The 20220-nt window shown below is 42.9% G+C and overlaps 1 protein-coding gene across 3 annotated transcripts in view; it reads right to left on the reverse strand.

Annotated features, from left to right (window-relative positions):
* The window catches only part of map4k3a (mitogen-activated protein kinase kinase kinase kinase 3a), a 90481-nt gene that overhangs the window by 33168 nt on the left and 37093 nt on the right, over positions 1-20220 (reverse strand). For 2 of the 3 annotated variants that reach the window (XM_071350426.1, XM_071350419.1), the window contains exons 3-12: positions 13958-14048; positions 13269-13333; positions 10214-10269; positions 9480-9527; positions 8773-8815; positions 8043-8115; positions 4974-5105; positions 4277-4339; positions 3771-3852; positions 2290-2412 (exon numbers count right to left, since the gene is read on the reverse strand). In XM_071350426.1, coding sequence (XP_071206527.1) covers positions 2290-2412; positions 3771-3852; positions 4277-4339; positions 4974-5105; positions 8043-8115; positions 8773-8815; positions 9480-9527; positions 10214-10269; positions 13269-13333; positions 13958-14048 — 776 coding nt within the window. Of the gene's footprint in view, positions 1-2289; positions 2413-3770; positions 3853-4276; positions 4340-4973; positions 5106-8042; positions 8116-8772; positions 8816-9417; positions 9528-10213; positions 10270-13268; positions 13334-13957; positions 14049-20220 lie in introns of those variants that run through there. The other variant, XM_071350434.1, reaches the window with a different exon arrangement.

Genomic DNA, 20220 nt, shown 5'->3' on the forward strand with positions numbered 1-20220 from the left:
CTATTCAAAAGTAGTACACCATATAGGGAATAGGGCTCCATTTGGGACACTCCGGTGAGTCACATCTTTCTGGCAACCTTCCATGTTTCCCTGATTAAAAAGGCTGGTGTAAAAATAACACCACTGAATGTCGCACTTTGATGACACATGCGTAATGAAAATGACCCTTCTGAGGGGGGGTCGTCAACCTTATATCCACCCTCCCACCAAGCCCTGTGGGGAAAATCAATAAGTGTGCATCCCAAATGGCTCCCCATTTCCTATATAGTGCACTAATTTTGACAGCAGCGCACATAGTGCACTACGTAGGGACCAGGGTGATATTTGGGGGCAGCCAAGGTAGTCCCAGGATGGCTTCCACTGTTATTTATTTAGCAGTGTGTCCTCCCTCGTGCATCAGAGGACATGCACTTTACTTTATGTGAAGGGCTCACAGTGGAACTGACAGTTCCAGGGCACAAAATGGCAGTTGAATGACATCCTTCACTGCCTGGTTGTTTTGAAGAAGAGACTAAAAGCATTTAGAGCCAAACCGTCGGAAACGAAGGGCGGTTGAAGGACCTTCACCAGTACAACTTAATCTCGGGATATATTATAGGATCATTCTTGTCTGTATTTTATATTTTATTAATTTAGCAGATGCTCTTATCCAGTAGTGAGTACATACATTTTTCATACTTTTTCTTGTGGTCCCCCGTGGGAATTGAACCCACAACCCTGGCGTTGCAAGCGCCATGCTCTACCAACTGAGCCACACGGGTCTACCGTTAAAGACAAATAGCATTTGGCTCCAATTTACAATAAGTGTCCCCGATACCTTTGTATTTACATGTAGAGCTACAGTATCCGTTTTTTTACACTGTAATTACACTACCTGATGTAAATATTTATTATCGGACTAAGTACTCAAAAGGTAAGATTTAGCATACATTTTAGCTTTAGCAAGGACCCAATGGTATCACACCATTCTCCACATCAAACAATTTCAGCACATGTCCATTTCTGAAGTTACACACAAACACACTTCTCATGCACAAAACATCTATGTCTGTGTCCACACAATCTAATTTACCAGAGCAGGCAAACACACACATGTAGGCCCACAATGCCTCCACACACACACACACACACGGTACCTCTCTGCCAACGGCAATACGTGGGAGTTGCAGCGAAAGGGGGGGGGGGGGTCAACAGGTTGAAACACACCCCAGTATGAGCCAAACGACCCTCTTGTATTTCAACTAAGGGCGAAGGAGAGAGGCAGATACACTCAGCCCAACTGATGAGAGGAGTTGAGGAGGAGTAGGGTGAAATTGCCCTTAGATGCTGATCTTCAGGTCAGTTTTGCGTTTCCCCCACTAATGGTTAAGGTTAGGATTGGGGGAAGGGAAGCTGATCATAGATCTGTACCTAGGGGAAACTTTACCCCGGAGCAGTTGAGGACAGGGCAAGGGGTGAAACGGCCTAAAGAATTCCTTTAAGGCACAGAGTCAACACCTACAGACAGGTATTATTGACCTTGGACAAAGTGACTGCTGCCAGCTAAAGTGACAGTGCAACTTTTTAGAATTAGTGGCGTGTACATTTGATGAGGAAATTGTAAAAAATAAAAATGTGTAAGAAGCTAAGAGGCTAATTAACCCTTATGCTAAGGCTAGTACATCTTTAAAATTAAAACAAAAATATATAGATGCTGTATAATATTATACATTCTGTAATTGTCTTACAAATATGCATTTAAGTGTGCCAATGAACAGGACAGACTGTTCAGTCAGTGTATTCTAGTATAATATTGGCAACGACAGAAAGTACTGCTGAGTGTGAATACTGTGGCTATGAATAGCAAAACCACTCGTCAAGCTCTTGCTGTGCATAATACACAGACTAAATTGACCCCTAAAACCTACAGTGACAAAATGTTCTGTATGACAAAGTACAGTAGATGCTCTATAACCAATTATTGTCCTCTACAGTCAATTAAAATGATTTACTGGCCTTGATCAATCAAAACCGGTAACCATGAATACAGGTAAGAAAACAAAAATCTAAATTATTACTATTCCGCTGTGAGAATCGATGTCACCATTTTAAAATGGCAACCCCGGAGGCAACCTAGCCTGGGTGCCAATCTGTTTCCTCTATCTTGCCAACTCCTTATGGAATAGTCATGCCAAATGTTTGGATTGACGCTGAGTGACAAGGAGTTGGCAAGATAGCAGAAACAGACTAGCACCCTCGCTAGAGGCAAAGGTTACTGGTTCTGATTGAGTGTCTGCAGCTCCACTGTACCTCCTCAGGCTCCTCGGGCTCGTCATCTAAGTGGTCGTCGTAGGAGGAGTGGTCCGGGTTGCTGGCCTTGTCCAAGAGCTCGATGGCCAGCGTTCGACTCAGGGGTTGCGAGACAAAGGGATGCTGGGGAAACATCAGGGGACAACAATGAAGCTGAGTTCATACTGTAGGATAGCCTGGTCTCGGATCTGTTTGTGCTGTCTTGCCAAATCCTATGGTTATTGGTGGGGCAATGACCATAGCAGTTGGCAAAACTATACAAACAGATCTGGGACTGGGACTAACTGTAGGAGACTATGGGCCAGATTCAGTCAAGAAAATCCATGTGTCAGAAAGACTGCATTATGAGAAATGCAATCGAATAAAACACTTTTTTTGGTACCTATATTGTCAAATTAATCATAGCACTCAATTATTTAAAAAATGATAAAAACATTTCCTGCCGTGGTCGTTCCCTCTTGAGCCAAATAGCATTTGAATAAAATAGGAGTTGGCTTGGCATGGAGAAAATGTTATCTAAGATGAGATAAGATACAACTTTATCCATCCCTTAGGACATTTCGATTCAGGGCTAAAGTGGTGCATCTGATATGAACTGATATACAAACACTAGACAGACACAAAACATTTAGGCTACGTCCCAAATATGGGCCCTGGTCAAGTAGTGCATTATATAGGGAATACTGTGCCATTTGCCTCAGACAAGATTTTATCCTGTTTTTATCACATGCTAGTGCAATATATTATTAAAAGGCTAAAGAGTAATGTGTAAAAGGCACTATAAGTGCAGTAGATCTTCAAATGATTTGATAAACAAGATTTCTAAGATAAAATATTTAAAAAAACATTTGAGCTTGTAAGAGTTAGGTGGGTTACTCTGTCCATGTTAATTTGAGTAATAAACATGGAAGTTCTAAGAACACAAACCTCAGGCTACTAGTAAATAAGAGTTGCTATGTAAAAACTGCAGCACTTTCTGAGATTGCGACATTCTTTTTCAGGCTTTTAAATCATTTTTACCCATTGATTCTTGAGGAATATTTTAAGTGCCTCATGAGCTTAGCTCAACCATCAGAACCCAAAATATAAACTTGTTTTACTAAAAAACAAACACTGTATACCTTTAAAACTATAATTTTGATACTGTATCATGAATGGTCAGTCCTTGCATCCGTTAGCTCTTTCTATACATTTGAGAGTGGTTACATTTCTCCAGCACCATCCCTCAGCTGTGTACAAAAACAGTGGCGGGGTAACTGCTGTGTTATTGTTTAAACTTCATATTGCCCGTTTAACCAGTCTACGTATAACAAATGCAAAGAGGGCTCTAGTTCCAAATATTCACACTATTTCACTAAATCTTGACCTTGAACATTTGAAAGAGTTACTTACAAACAATGCTCTATGGGTTGTCACTGCGGCAACCAAATCCCTTGATCTACACAATGACGTCACTACAATCCCATTGCTGAACATCTTACCTGCAGCAGCTTGTCTGAAGAGGGCCTTTTCTTTGGATTTTTCGTCAACGATATCTTTACAAAATGATGAAAATTACTGGTCCTTGGGGAGGGAGAACGAAATTGGATTAAAAAATATATATATTCCGCCTATTCGATCATAAATATTCCATTTATATGCTAATAACGATCAGAACCTCTTTGGGATGAAACCTGACCCCATATTATGTGTAAATCGAGTTAGGCTGTCAATTCTCCAGCCCCTCCCCACAAAAAAACAGCCTTTCTCTGAGTCCAATGACATCGACACGAATCTGAGGCTCCTTTACCGCCGTGACAGGCGTGTCTGACTGTTAATATTTTAGCAGCATTTTGATTTGATTCGTTAATATTGTATTACGTCTTTTTTTCCATCCAGATCTAATGTATAAGAGTTGGGGTGGGAGAGGACAGTGTGTTCAAGTAGCGAAATAGAACTGGCCAGGGTGTAGGTAATGTTGCAGGCAGCAACCCTAAAATACACTTACCACTTCACCTTGTCTTTCAACTTGGGTGGCTGGAAGTTACTTTTGGTCATTAAAAACAGGGCTCTGAGAAAAAGGGAAAAAATTTGTAGTTGTGTATTTAAGGAAATCAGTCCTTACACTTACAATCCTTGCTTTTACTCAGAGGTGCTAACTTACTAAGCATACATTTAAAATAATGATGTTCTGCTTCCTCTGTGTTCTGCAAATGCATACAACGAGTTTGTAGAGTCATTGCATGTTAGAAATATGGGACCAAATAACTAACTTTTGACTACTTCAATACACTAAGTGAATTTCTCCAAATACTTCTTCAAATGGGGGGCTAGCTACATAAAGTGCTTTCATTTCTTAACACTAAAACAGATAAGTATGAAAATAACCTCAAATAAAAGGTGCCATTCTGTACTGTCACCTCATATGAAACATTTTATCTCAAACCCAAAATCCTTGAGTATAGAGCCCCAAAAAGATATATGCTTCCCTGTCCAAATACATATGGGGGGTGTGAGTGTATACGATTCCCCTGCCTGTATGGATAAGGCATCCGGGCACCTACTGGCCCCTTCTCTCTGTCTGCTCTTCATTTCATAACGGTCTCTGTCAAAAACAACAAAATACGAAAGGAAAATCCACTCTCCTTTAAAAATAAAAATAAAAGAAGAACCCTGGTCTGATGCCAATGGGTCCAAACACTAACCTCATCGGGTGAAGGTCGAACATGGGCGGCTGCAGCTCTGCCAGCTCGATGGCAGTGATGCCCACTGCCCAGATGTCGCACAGGTGGTTGTACCCGCCCTTCCTCTCCACGGCTGCCACCTCGGGTGCCATCCTGCACACAGGGAGTCGGCTCAGTCAAATGAACCGTTCACCACATAGCCTTGGCACAGTCAATAGCAATTAACACTACAGGGCCATCTCAACCAACTCACACTGATCTCTCAACTCACACTGTATAACCCACTGTGCCAATAACTCGCTTATAAATGTTTATAAATATGAACACATTTTGTAAATATTTCAAAACTTTTGTTTAGCAGTGGCGCGACAACTAGAGCCGCCAAGTGGGGGGCCACTAAAATAGTTTTGCCCCCACGGTCTGGGGTGGCAACCCACCCAAATCTCGCGTAATGCCCAAAAATGGCTACAGCCAGCACTTTTGTAAGTATTAAAATTCATAAGAATTTATAGGGCTTATTCATGAAAATCATTATAAAGTGTAACCCAAACACTGGTCTTAAATTAATTTGATAATACCAGCAGTCATCCTCATCACAGCATTATCGTATTATCATCATTGAAATCAATATAATCAGAATCGTTTGACTTGTTTAATAGGCTACTTTTAAAAATCTAAATCGAATCACTGGCCTAAATTGGATTTGATGATAGAATTTAGACCAGCATCATCATTGCATTTGAGTCATTTATCAGACGCTTTTATCCAGAGAAACTTACAGGAGCAATTAGGGTTAAGTTACTTGCTCAAGGGCAAAGACACATTTTTCACCTAGTTGGCTTAGGGATTGAAACCAGCGACCTTTCGGTTACTGGCCCAACGCGCATAACTACTAGGCTACCTGCCGCCCATCATCAATCATCATCACCACCACCACCACCACCAAATCAATATAAATCAGAATATGTTTGACTCGTTAACTTTCTAGACTAGAGTCGAAGCCCTGCCTAAACTGGGCAGGGGTTCTACTAAGCTAACATATGGAATTGTTTTAAGGTCATACCAAAGATCATTTAGTTATTTTATTTTGAATTTTAAGACCCCTTAAAAAATATGAATAAAACTATTATTTGATGAAATATTGAATTAGCCCATACGAACATACTGAATAACAGTCACTACATGGAAGAACAGATACTACCCCCCCAAAAATCGAAAGGAAGTTTGTTCTGAAGTGTCTGTCCTACAGTGCCGTGAAAAAGTATTTTCCCCCTTTCCGATTTTCTCTATTTTTGCATATTTTTGATACGGAATGTTATCAGATATTCAATCAAAACCTAATATTAGATAAAGGGAACCTGCGTTTACAAATAACAAAAAAAAAAAACATAAGCATAACTTTGTTTATGAAATAATGTTTATGTAACACCCAATGCTCCTGTGTGAAAAAGTAATTGCCCCCTTACACTCAATAACTGGTTGTTCCACCTTTAGCTGCAATGACTCCAACCTAACGCTTCCTGTAGTTGTTGATCAGTCTCTCACGTCGCTGTGGAGGAATTGTGGCCCACTCTTGCATGCAGAACTGCTGTAACTCAGCAACACTTGTGGGTTTTCAACTATGAAACTATTCGTTTCAAGTCCTGCCACATCGTCTCAATTGGGATTTGGTCTGGACATTAATAGGCTAAACTTCAAATGTGTTGCTTTTTAGCCATTTTCATGTAGACTTGATTGTGTGTTTTTGGATCATTGTCTTGCTGCATGACCCAGCTGCACTTCAGCTTCAGCTCACAGACGGATGGCCTGACATTCTCCTGTAGAATTCTCTGATACAGAGCAGAATTCAAGTCGTCCAGGTACTAAGGCAGCAAAGCAAAGCATACCCACACCATCACACTCCCACCACCATGCTTGACTATTGGTATGAGGTTCTTACTGTGGAATGCAGTGTTTGATTTTCGCCAAGCATAATAATTATAATAATACATGGGACTTATATGGGGCGGCAAGTAGCCTAGTGGTTAGAGCGTTGGACTAGTAACCGAAAGGTTGAGAGATCGAATCCCCGAGCTGACAAGGTAAAAATCTGTCGTTCTGCCCCTGAACAATTTTTAATATATAAATTATATTGCGCTTTATAGATATTAAAAAGAAAAACTACAAAATAGGAGTCAAAACAAAACATCAGACTAAACAAAACATGAATAAAGAGAGGGGTGGGCTCAAAGCAGGGAAAGAGTGTGATGTATCAGTGTATGGGCAGGGTAGGGTCAGGATTTAAATACAAACATGGTTTAGGGCAAGGTGCGGCATTGGGGTTAAGATACAAACCCAGTTTAGGGTAAGGGGCTGGATTGGGGTTGGGATACAAACCCGGTTTAGGGTAATGTGTGGGATTGGGCTTAGAAAAAACAAAAATATATATATATATATATTCTACTAGCTTTGTAGTTTGAAATGCAAAACATGTTTAGGCTTGCATATCTTTTTGTCAAGCATTCTCAAACTGTTAAAATCTCTGGTGACAGACACGCATTGAAATGTGTATTTAAGCCCTAATTTTTGTCACGAGACTATCTCAAAATATACACTTACATAAAAAATGTTTCAACTGGTACCTTCAGACAAGTCTTGTGAGGCTTGTGGGGGCCGTATAGCAAAACAGAGAACACCATCGTGTTTGTGCGTCTAATCTTTCAATAGTCGTAATAGTTTTTTGTAGGCCAAACCGTTCAAACGCTACAGACGTTTTCGTAAGAAGACCAATTTTTCGGGATGTCTCATGGTCTGACAGACACCGCTCTGGCTCTACCACCTTTTACTGCATATGCGGAAGTGCAACATCGGCAGATGCAATGCAGAACTTCAACTGATAGATTTTGATGGGGATGTTTTTATTATGCGGGCCGCGGAAATCGGCTCTAGGGGGTCCAACACCTTTTAAAATCAATTGAAGGGCACATTCATATCCTGCTTGACAAAATGGTGGAACGATAGATCCATGGATAGATTCCCCTGACTTGGGTATCAAGGGACAGAGAGAATCGATAGAAGGGGAGGGGGGGGGGGGATGATGAAGGACGTTACCAGTAAGGTGTGCCGATGAAGGATTTTCTCTTGGCAATGGTCATCGTGATTTGAGCCGAGACGCCAAAGTCAGCTGCCAAGTGAAGAAAGAAAGACGTGAGAAGCCTGACTTTGTAGTTATATCTACACGAGGCCTCCATTAGGCGTAATTAATTATGCCTTTTTAACATGTCATTACTCACCAATGAATGATTTGTAAATGATTTGTTTAAAGTCAGAGTTACATTAATACAGTAACAGTTTATCAGGAATAAATGGCAAATAAATGCAAATGCAATCAACAACAGTTTATGTGAATGTCTAATACATGTTTGATGATGATAAACTATGCATAACGATGTTGAAATTATTAAAATCATGCAATGCTCATGTATTGTAATAATTATACATCTTTTGTAAGCTGGCGCAGGTAATATTCCAAAAGGAATACGATATAAATTGTAGTGTTAGCACTGATACAATTATCCCTGTCTAAGCTGTGCGTGCGTCGCAGACTTGATTTCGCCTACTACACACATTGAATAGGAAAGCACGCACACACAGAGAGAGAGAGAGAGAGAGGACAGACAGAGAGACAGAATGTGAAAGCAGAAGGTGCTCTTCACAGCCAAGCGCAATTAACAGCTTGTCAATCTTCGCCAGGTGATGATTCACACGCTCATCAAATTGCCATTATTCATCATATTGAAACACACATCAAAGAAAACAGTTGCACGTCTGGACTCCTTACCTAGTTTGACGTACCCGTTGTCTGTCAACAGTATGTTTGCTCCCTTTGTACACATAAAAGAAGATCAGAACGTCACAATGGATCTGCAGTTGCATAGGCCTATGGAAGCGTTTAGTACGTTTCTACGTATTTTTTCCCCCTCAACAACGTATCAAATGTCTAACTAACTTGTATCTGCACATTTTCAGTGCAATTTCATTTCTGCAGCAGTCTCTTAACAAGGCCATCTATCAAAAGGAAACTTCACAGGGGAAAGACCAAACCGGGAAAAGCCTGGAGTGACTTTGAAAGATGTCTTGTTGGGGATTAAAATGGTGGCCATTAGTGTCAGAAATGTTTTTATAATGGCTATTGCACATCTATGCCAAGAAATTCCAGAGGAGGACACTAAAACTACTGTCAATGTAATTGTACATGTCTGGGTAAAAGTGTTGTTGGTCTGTTTGTGTGTGCGTACAAGCTTGTGTAAAAGTATTTCCTTAAAGAGGACAATAACCTCTATTCTATCCTAAACTACACAATGTATTCCTGCTTGAAACGGTTATTGTCCCAGTCCCACCTTACCTTTGTCTTTGTGCACTCTATTCTATTCTATGCAATGGAAGCCATGTATTCCTGCTACAATGTGCCATTTTCCCACCTTACCTTTATGTCTCTGTGCATTTTCCCACCTTACCTTTATGTCTCTGTGCATTTTCCCACCTTACCTTTATGTCTCTGTGCATTTTCCCTTTGTTGTGTAGATAGTAGAGACCCTGTGGAGGGAAAAATGCCTACAGTCCATTGACCTCTTCACAAATAATATCCTATCCTAATATGGTGTCCCTTTCAAGCCAATTTACATCCAACCAAAATCAGCCACATATACTTTTCCAAATCATGAGAGCATTGTCATTTAACCAGGAAAGCAATAGTCTGGTTACTTATTTTCGGGGATTTGTAATGATGGATTTATTATGGTATAATAGTTGTGTATCAAAATCAAACAAATTAATGACAACAATAGTCCTTACGATGTTGCTATGCAGGTAGCCTAGTGGTTAGAGCATTGGGTCAGTAACCGAAAGGTTGCTGGATCAAATCCCCAAACTGACAAGGTAAAAATCTGTCGTTCTGCCCCTGAGCAAGGCAGTTAACCCACTGTTCCCCGGGCACCAAAGACGTGGATGTCGATTAAGGCAGCCCCCCGCAGCTCTCTGATTCAGAGTGGTTGGGTAAAATGCTGAAGACACATTTCAGTTGAAGGCATTCAGTTGTACAACTGACTAGGTATCTCCCTTTCCAATTCCTATTGCTAAAGGCTGTTTTCAGTCTCATTTCGAGTGGATGGATCAAATCAAAGGTAAGAGGACGTTCAAAGGCAACACTTTGAGATGAAAGACGTGTGTCAGAGGAAAAGTGAACGCTTGAGCGTTGGAGGAGGCAAACTGAATCAACGTACCTGAAGAGTTTCTCGAGACACGTAGGCTATTTGTGATTCTGTGAGAGGCCCCGTCACTGAAAGATAAGGAGAGACATGGTTGGAGCCTGAGAAGCGCACGTGCTTTATTAAAACGTTCCTCGGCCGTTGGTGCTTGAGACAACATCTGGTACCTGAACTCAAATGTATCATGTATTTCTTTAATATTATTTAAGCTAAAGGTCTTATTTGGGCACATATTAGCATTTCAAGCCACATTTGAAGTATTTGTGTCGTTTAACCCCAACGTCAACCAAATCACATCAAATCAACAATAGGGTTCACAACTGGATGTTGATCTGACAGCTTTACCTGGCAACGTTAGGTTATTTCAAGGTCATTATTGGGACTATAGAACAGACCAGGCGCAACAGGACCCTATTAAAAACGGAACAAAAATAGATTTGCTACTGAATTAGACAGAGCTAGATTCCTAGGTGCTTCTTAGATTTCAATATCATTTATAGTACTATACAGGAAACTGCATATTCTCAATGAGATCGCCTGTATAATAAACAAATAAAATAACTGTCTATTCAAACATGATCCTCCGGAATTGGCTCACATGTCTGTCTGTCTGTCTGTCTGTCTGTCTGTCTGTCTGTCTGTCTGTCTGTCTCTCTGCCTGTCTCTCTGCCTGTCTCTCTGCCTGTCTCTCTGCCTGTCTCTCTGCCTGTCTGTCTTCAGTTCGAGTGAGAACACGCATCATACACCATCCTGCTTCAATCGTAGGCTGTGTGAGTGCTTTGGCCATACCATTGAGAGGCTAATCTTCTTAACGTCTCTACTAAGTAGATTGCAAGCCATGATAGCACCAGTTGATTGGGGTCTGATTAAAAGGTGCAGTCAGTCACATGACAGGGCTAATTAAACTAACCTTCTCTTAGGCCTCTAAGGGGTATATCAAAAAGCAGGGTCACCAAGTTAGTCAGTTCAAATCAATTGTAACATTCCCATTTCAAGCTTATCTTTCCAAAAAATGATGACGTTACTTCCAAATATTTACACAGGTTAGCTGGCAACTCCTGTAGGTTCATGCTCTACAACATTCGCAGAGTACGACCCTGCCTCACACAGGAAGCGGCGCAGGTCCTAATCCAGGCACTTGTCATCTCCCGTCTGGATTACTGCAACTCGCTGTTGGCTGGGCTCCCTGCCTGTGCCATTAAACCCCTACAACTCATCCAGAACGCCGCAGCCCGTCTGGTGTTCAACCTTCCCAAGTTCTCTCACGTCACCCCGCTCCTCCGCTCTCTCCACTGGCTTCCAGTTGAAGCTCGCATCCGCTACAAGACCATGGTGCTTGCCTACGGAGCTGTGAGGGGAACGGCACCTCCGTACCTTCAGGCTCTGATCAGGCCCTACACCCAAACAAGGGCACTGCGTTCATCCACCTCTGGCCTGCTCGCCTCCCTACCTCTGAGGAAGTACAGTTCCCGCTCAGCCCAGTCAAAACTGTTCGCTGCTCTGGCACCCCAATGGTGGAACAAACTCCCTCACGACGCCAGGTCAGCGGAGTCAATCACCACCTTCCGGAGACACCTGAAACCCCACCTCTTTAAGGAATACCTAGGATAGGATAAAGTAATCCTCCTAACCCCCCCCCCCCCCCTTAAAAGAGTTAGATGCACTATTGTAAAGTGGTTGTTCCACTGGATATCATAAGGTGAATGCACCAATTTGTAAGTCGCTCTGGATAAGAGCGTCTGCTAAATGACTTAAATGTAAATGTAAATGTAACTCATTGACCCGTTTTCAATTGGAAAACTCAGTCGAAAATGACCTCCTACCTTTATATTCTTTCTTTCTTTCATCGGCACTGACCTGAAAGAACCTATACAGGTGACAGCATACTCCCAGCTATGGTCTACCATACTGCTTTCACCTATCCTCCATGTTCAGATCAATGCAGACGGAGAGGAAGCTATGTTAGACTATCGACATGCCCCCTTGACCTCCCCCGCCACCTGCCTACAGGGCGGGTCTAAAGCCTTGTTAAGAATACCCAACATCTAAACGACGGCGGTTAAAAGGTCCAAGGAATGTAACGACGCAACGGAACTACAGGGCATTTCAGAGGCCTTCCGTTTCGGGGACCCTCTATTTACTCCGGAGACGTAGACGGAGCCTTGGGTTGGGGACATTACGAGCAGCGTGTCGTCTCCGTGGCAGCGGGGAACTGATATGTGGGAGGCTGAGATCAACGGTACTTGGTGGTGTCGACTGCTGTTCTGTCTCTCTAATGAGGGGCCTCGCAGCCGACTGAGCCCAGCACAGTCATTAAGAGCAGAATCAACACGGTCTCTTGTGAGCGTGTGTGTGTGCGCACACACAAGTGCGACAACAGCTGCTTAAGACAGCCGCTCTAATGACCTGTGCTTTAAATGGGCAATCTGCAGTTCAAACAATTACAAAGAGGTCACGCCACCAGTGCTTTCGTACATAACTCCGGGACGGGGCTGGAGAAATGTAACTGCTCCAATGTATAGAGGGAGCTATGGATGAAAGGACTGACCACCCATGACATCAAACTTATAGTTTTAGCCATGTTTTAAACCTATACAGTGTTTGTTTACAACTTACAATGTTTACAAACATTGGAGTAAAACCAGCTCATATTTTGGGTTGTGATGGGGTAAGACAGTTGAACTAAGCGCGAGGCAATTTATAAATTATATTCTTCCAGAATTAAAATGGGTATATATATCATCTCTTTTAAAGTCCAAAAATGGACGTAGCAACTGCAGATTCTCCCTCTAACAACCAAGACAAGAAGAAGAAGAAAAAGAGTAATACGAATCTGTTAACTGTCTGGTTATGTGGTAGGAGCTAGGTTACTTCCTACACGGCAACCGATTCCCTCTGGGCCGTGGTATAAATCAGTGTACTACAAAGGGAATAGGGTGCCATTTAGGACGTACCACTAGTAAGAAGACGCCTAGCTAGAGTGAGGAATTAGCTTAAAACCACACACCGAAACGGCTGTCATTTTTCAAATGTGTGTGTGTGTGTGCTGTATGTTGTTGTGTATGCTTACCATGATATATGTCTTGTAGGGACCCTCCCCCGCAATATTCCATACATATCCATAATTTATCTCTCCTGTAAAGAGCAAAAGGAAACAAATGACATTACAATTGATACTGTACGTCTCAAAATAGTCTGAGTAAAAACCAAATGCTAGGGGGTAGGGTGGAGTCTGGGGGGGCAGAGCGAGAGTATGAGGAGGATGAATGCTTTTGGGAGTATTTTGTAGGTCGTGACACAGCATGATGCGGTTTGGCTATTAGGCCACAACCGCTCTCCGGGCAACCAACGCGTTGATACTTCCCTCTCTTCAGCCCCTGCAACTTCTCAGTATGGCCACCCTCCACCTCCCTCACCTCCCCTTGTCTTGAGCAGTTCAATACAAAGCATTTCCCCAGAGCTAGCAATTAGCCACATCGCTAGCTAGCGTTAGTGCGGCTAGGACCGGAGGCTCTGACTGTAGCTTGACTGCAGTGGAGTAAGACTCCACACTGAGTGTGTGTGTGTGTGTGTGTGTGTGTGTGTGTGTGTGTGTGTGTGTGTGTGTGTGTGTGTGTGTGTGTGTGTGTGTGTGTGTGTGTGTGAGTGTGAGTGTGAGTGGCTGGGAATTGACTGAGCCAGAGCAGGGGTGGAGGAGGGAAGGGTAGGTTAGAGGTGGTGACGGAGGGAGCGCGGGGTGCGGGCCTTTAAATATGCTACCTTAAGTAACTGCCAAAGTAGGCCACGATGTTAGAGTGCTTGCAGTCCTTCATCATGACGATTTCCTGCTGCACCACCACAAAGTCCTCCCCTGTGGAGAGACGGCAGACATGAGAGAGCAGGTGAGGAGAGAGACAAATTCACATATGTACATAAACACACATTTATAAACACATACACACATAAATGTAAACACACTTGAATAACTTTAAAAGGAACTTCAGTAGCTTCTACATGAATAAAATGGCATAAAATAAGTTTGAATTATTCTTTTTTTTAATGCAGACCCAGACACACGCTTAGACCACCTTGCTGAACCAAAGCACTCTGGCAAGACTAGCTTGGAACTTACAGAATTGGCAAAAAAAGTAAGTGGACTCCTCTCTGTCTCTAAACAAGTACCAACTGTGCATTAGTCTGCATACTGACCCGGATGTGCAGAGATAATGGCTCGGAGGATTGATTTAGCAGAATCAATGCGTTACTTGTAATCTATGCTAGTCCCTTTTGATGAAGGCATCTGTCAAACTGGCAAAGCTATCACTGCAAACATTAAGCTCCACACCTCCCAAATGAGGACCATACATCTCAGAATCAATGAGCCGCACGACGTCCAACTACGATCACTGAGGGGAATCAATTCCACAGATCATAATTACCCAGGCTGGCAATATTCAGTTTGGCAGCTTGTCAACACCACCAGAAGGCCAGTGTTTCCTGACACTCAACGCTATTCTAATGCGGGGGAACGTGATGGGCTTGGAAACTGGGGAAATAGAAACCAATAGAAGCTACGTTTTGGGGGGCCTGTCTCCTTGAGGGTGCACTCAAAACACACACTCAAACACATGCACACACAATCACAGATAAGAAATTCTCTCAATGACAAGGCGGCAGTGAATAGCCCTTGACTAAAACCTGCTGGGGATGCTTGCTTTTCGTTTTTAGCAGCTCTGTCAATACGGGATGCGTGCTGCACATTCAAACCCGGCACTCTCCATCAGCACGAGCACTGTTGCTAGGTCAGCGCATTTCTCCCAGGCAGAGCTATCGAGCGCAGCTCCACCCGATGCTTCTTCAGAGGGAGAAGCAGGGCTCGTTTATTGGTTTTAACAAGAAATGACTGCCCATGAAGCTCTCGATTGGCCCGAGGGACAGACGGCGGGCCTGTTTGATTGGATGAGAATGTATTTTTTTTCGACAATGTCCCCTGGGGTTCGTGGACCTGACGGCGCCGATCTGGGCTGACCTTGATCTCCGTCTCGGGTCTCAACGTCTATAAACGTGTGCGCCGGGACAAACGCTTTGGAGGAGCGCGAGAGAGAACAGTCACTTTAGTGTGACTGCTGGCTTAATGATGGACGCTCCAGGCCTCATTAAAAAGCTGATCATTTATTTTTTTTACACCTCCCTCTCCACTATTCAATATTTCTAAGCCGGTCGCTTGCTCCGCGTTCAAAATTCCTTCTGTAGTCTCAATGAGAGATGAAAATAAATATGTATGCTGGCTTACGTAATGGCTCATTAAAATGTATGTAACGTGCTGGATATGCAAGGCGAGGGTTGTCTATAGCGTTGAAGCTGCAGAAGAAAAAATAATAAAAGTTTACTCGGACCCTACGATGAATGAAATATCATAGGGGGGATTTATATATGGGGGGGTTTTGCGGGTCTTTTTCTGCTTACGGCCTCCTCCTGAGGGAGTGTCCCAGGATTCACTTTCAACAGTGACCAAGGTCAGATGGCCCTGGTGCTTCCTGTCGTGGTGAGCCTGTCCTTCTCCGGTGACTCGGTGACATTTTTCCAGCACAGAGGGGATTGGAGAGAGGGGCTGACTGTGTAGGATGCTCTGGGGGTTGAAGTTTCCCCTAGGTACAGATCCAGGATCAGCGTCTCCTGCTCCAATCATAACCTTAACCATTCGTTGGGAAAAGGCTAAACTGACCCAAGATCAGCGTCTAGGGCCATGTAGGACTGGGGGAGAAGCCTACTACTGACTGCAATCGCCTCTACGTGCTAACACCAAAGGACTGACTTTGGATAAACTCCTGCACACTTATCTCGAGCTTGCCAGAGTCTTTGGACTCAAAACAATTTATAAATATGTTATTTTTAGAACACAATTGGAGGTTTACTGGCTTATTACAGAGATGTAATGTAAGCTGTAAAGTTAAGAACATGGCGTCAACAATGAATCATTCTAAAAGTATTTTTCTCTTCTGTCATTCATTTACTCTTCTGTATTCCTTTTGATCACAATATCCTACAAATACATGGAATTAAGTATTTATCTGCAGTTACAAAACAGTGTTTAGTATTTACATTCTGGTCACTTAGCTCTTACATGTTGTACATGTATGGACCAAATGGTCGTTTATTATTTGAGCTATTTAGCAAACAGTAGTGAATGTTTGACATGGAATAAAGACTTTTATTGCTGACCCCAGAAGAGCCGAGCTTACCTTAGCACAAGGATAATGGAATGCGGTTCCCCTTAAGCTCTGACATAAGGTCCGTTTCTTTGCAGCTTTACCCCCTGACCGGGGGCAGTTTAAGCCTCTGGTCAATAGCAGTGCACTATGCAATAGGGTGCACCCTTTGGAATGCACACATACACTGACAGCAAGCAAGGACCACATAATGTGATGGCTGTACAACCACAATCTCATGTTGGCTAACAGAAAATTGCTTAGAGTTGGCAGATACCATGGACGACTGGAAGCCATCAAGATTGTGCACATTAGGCACCAAACGGAAGAAAAAAGGAATTAAAAACAGAAATGCTCATTTTGGTTTTCCGTTGCAAAATGTTTTCAAACTTTTCCCGTTGCATGCCCTAATGAACAGGATCCAGATTTGGTGGAGGGGGCCTTATGGAAACAGATTGTGATCTATTGGAACAGTTACACAGATCTTGGCAGCCTCTAAGCAAGATTGTTGGACTGTACACGGACAGCACAAAGCACAAGATGAAGATAAAGCCTGGCAGCCAGCCCAAATGAAAAGGAAACTGTGACCGAGATGCCATCTGAAAATCTAACAGCACAAATTAGAACAAGTAAAAAAAATTGCAAATATTAAATTCATTATTTGAATTCTGCACAGCACGCCACTAAAGCGAGATAAGCCAATTAGACCCCAGCAAACTGTTGCTAGGGAATGTTAGTTGGGCTAAAGCTTTGAAAGCATCTTTGGGAAACAGTTTTACATTTGAGATTGAAACAGACAGGCAGATATAACAAGGTGCTGAATATGGTGTCCGGCGTTGGTTAACTGTGACATGTTAGAGGGTGTTAGCCGCCCACCCTTGGTGTGTGTGTGTGTGTGTGTGTGTGTGTGTGTGTGTGTGTGTGTGTGTGTGTGTGTGTGTGTGTGTGTGTGTGTGTGTGTGTGTGTTTGTCCACTCCACACACTATGATAGTCAATCTGTCAGCCTATGTCTCGCCTACGTAGGTTTCCATGGTCCTGGCATTGGCGACACACCTCGAGCCATCAACCCTGTCGCCACGAAACGCACTCCTGGACATCATGGCGACATCTGTCAAGAGTGCCAGCTGCCCTGGCCGTGATGCGTACTGACAAGCACCTCCATGTCACTCCACACTGTCACGGTGGATTGTGGCACCTTCCCCTCGTGTTGCCGCGCTGTTGGCATTTTAAGAGGTAGGGTGAAAAGCTTGGCAGCATGAATGTTAGATGGGGTTCCTGCAGTGCGTTAGCGGGAATGGCTAATAAGAGACCTCCGGGCTGAACTCCACCGCATGTGGTCCACCTGATAAATGCGGGCACACACACACACACTCTCTCTCTCTCTCTTTAAAGCTTCTGACCACTTTCCAGCTCCAATTGTCACCGTCAATCTAGCAAACCATCAAAGGCCTGTCAAGTGCATTCTCTACCTCTAATGCACTGTAAGAAGACAATAAGCATTTCAACCCTAAACATCCGCAAGGTAAGTTCAAACGACATCAGAAACACCATCTTGAATTTTTTTATTTCACCTTTATTTAACCAGGTAGGCCAGTTGAGAACAAGTTCTCATTTACAACTGCAACCTGGCCAAGATAAAGCAAAAACAACAACACAGAGTTACACATAAACAAACGTACAGTCAATAACACAATAGAAAAATCTATGTACAGTGTGTGCAAATGTAGAAGATTAGGGAGGTAAGGCAATAAATAGGCCATAGAGGCGAAAATAATTACAATTTAGCATTAACACTGGAGTGATAGATGTGCAGATGATGATGTGCAAGTAGAGATACTGGGGTTCAAAAGAGCAAGAAGATAAATAACAACATGGGGATGAGGTAGTTGGATGGGCTATTTACAGATTGGCTGTGTACAGGTACAGTGATCGGTAAGCTGCTCTGACAGCTGATGCTTAAAGTTAGAGAAGGAGATATAAGTCTCCAGCTTCAGTGATTTTGCAATTCGTTTCAGTCATTGGCAGCAGAGAACTGGAAGGAAAGGCGGCCAAAGGAAGTGTTGGCTTTGGGGATGACCAGTGAAATATACCTGCTGTAGCGCGTGCTACGGGTGGGTGTTGCTATGGTGACCAGTGAGCTGAGATAAGGCGGAGCTTTACCTAGCAAAGACTTATAGATGACCTGGAGCCAGTGGGTTTGGTGACGAATATGTAACAAATGATAAGTCGACACCCAATGGGCCCCGGTAAAACGTAGTGCACTATATAGGGAATAGTCATTTGAAACGCAACCTTGAAGTGACTGGAATTCCCAACAACATCACAGTACAGTGTTCTTTTATGATAAACAGGATCACACACCTAACATTGATGGTCTTTCATAAAGGGGGCTTTGAAAAAAGTGCCTTGAGCGACTACATGCATAAGACAATGATACCCTGTAAGGACTGCTTACAAGGTAAGGTTACAAATATGTCATTTTGTCATTTGGCTTACTATCCCTTTATATAAATAAAACATGGTTTACAGTCAGCTGTGGATGATAATACAACTGACACAAATCAAATGTTTGAAATGACCATGGCACGAGCACAACCTAAAAATATGCCACAAATAAACCCCAAATCAATTCCTGTTACTGTAGAGTTATGCAGTGTCCTTACAAGAACGGACACACAAAGGGAGAGGAAAGTTGCAGCAAATCAATAGTGCCTATTAACGTTAAAAGCGCTACGACAGAGGTCTCTCCAAAAGCCTTGCAGAAATACTCCAGTCTTGTGTGTCTATACTAAAGCCGCTTCCAAAACGGAACCCTAATTCCCTATGTAGTGCACGATTATTTCATACTTTTCTAAATAGGGAATAGGGTGCCATTTGGGACACAAGACCAAAAGCAAGGCAGGAGCTGTCACAGCGGATATGGTAAAGAGGTGGTTTGACATTAAAAGGAGAGGATCAGCGGTTCAATGCTGACTGACCCCTCAACCTTCTACCCAAGAATAGCTTTGGTTGTTGAAGAACACACTCACGTACAAGGACAACAACACACACGGCCGCACGTGCACACACACACAAACACAAAATGATGAAAGTTAACATTGGATAGCTACAGATGTAGTAACTTCATTTGAGCCAGTTTGCTACAGCAGGAAAATAATCCTGCAGCAACAGGAAATGTGAATTATTATAATTTATGGACATTTTTGTAGGGATTGATACATTTTTTGTAAGGGAAAATGAAGTCTGAAATGTCAAAGTGGAAATTACAAACTTCAGAAGCCTTTTTAAAACCGCAAATACACCACACGTTTTAAATGTCCTGTACTGTAGGAATATTCTCCTGCAACAGGTTAATCAAATTATGATCCTATTCTGTACTGTAGATTTAACTGGACTGCCTGAAAGTTGAATATTAGTGGTAACACACACAAGCGTGCTTCACACAAGCAGGGGCTGTAGTAGTGTTCATTATTTCTATAGGAGCTAGTTCTTCCTGTCTGAACTCTTACCAGCCGCAACGTCAGATGGTACCCCACAAGCCTCAGGCTGCATATCTGTACACACACCCGCACACACATAGATAACCGCTCACATGCCCGTACACAATTTTGCGCGCACACACTCACGCACACTCACAGTCCATCAAGCCTACCACCTGCTGACACCCAGTCTAACAAGCCAAACTCAAAGTGAATCCCTGTTGATTTATAGCAAGAAAATGTAAGTAAACATTTCTTTAGTCTCTAGCCTAGCCTACACCCACCAGTTCCCACCCCCTGGATTGGTTTGTCCCAACTACAGCATCAACAGTTAACTGTAAAATGATTCTGAAA

This window comes from Salvelinus alpinus, chromosome 2, assembly GCF_045679555.1.
Source record: "Salvelinus alpinus chromosome 2, SLU_Salpinus.1, whole genome shotgun sequence".
Taxonomy (NCBI): domain Eukaryota; kingdom Metazoa; phylum Chordata; class Actinopteri; order Salmoniformes; family Salmonidae; genus Salvelinus; species Salvelinus alpinus.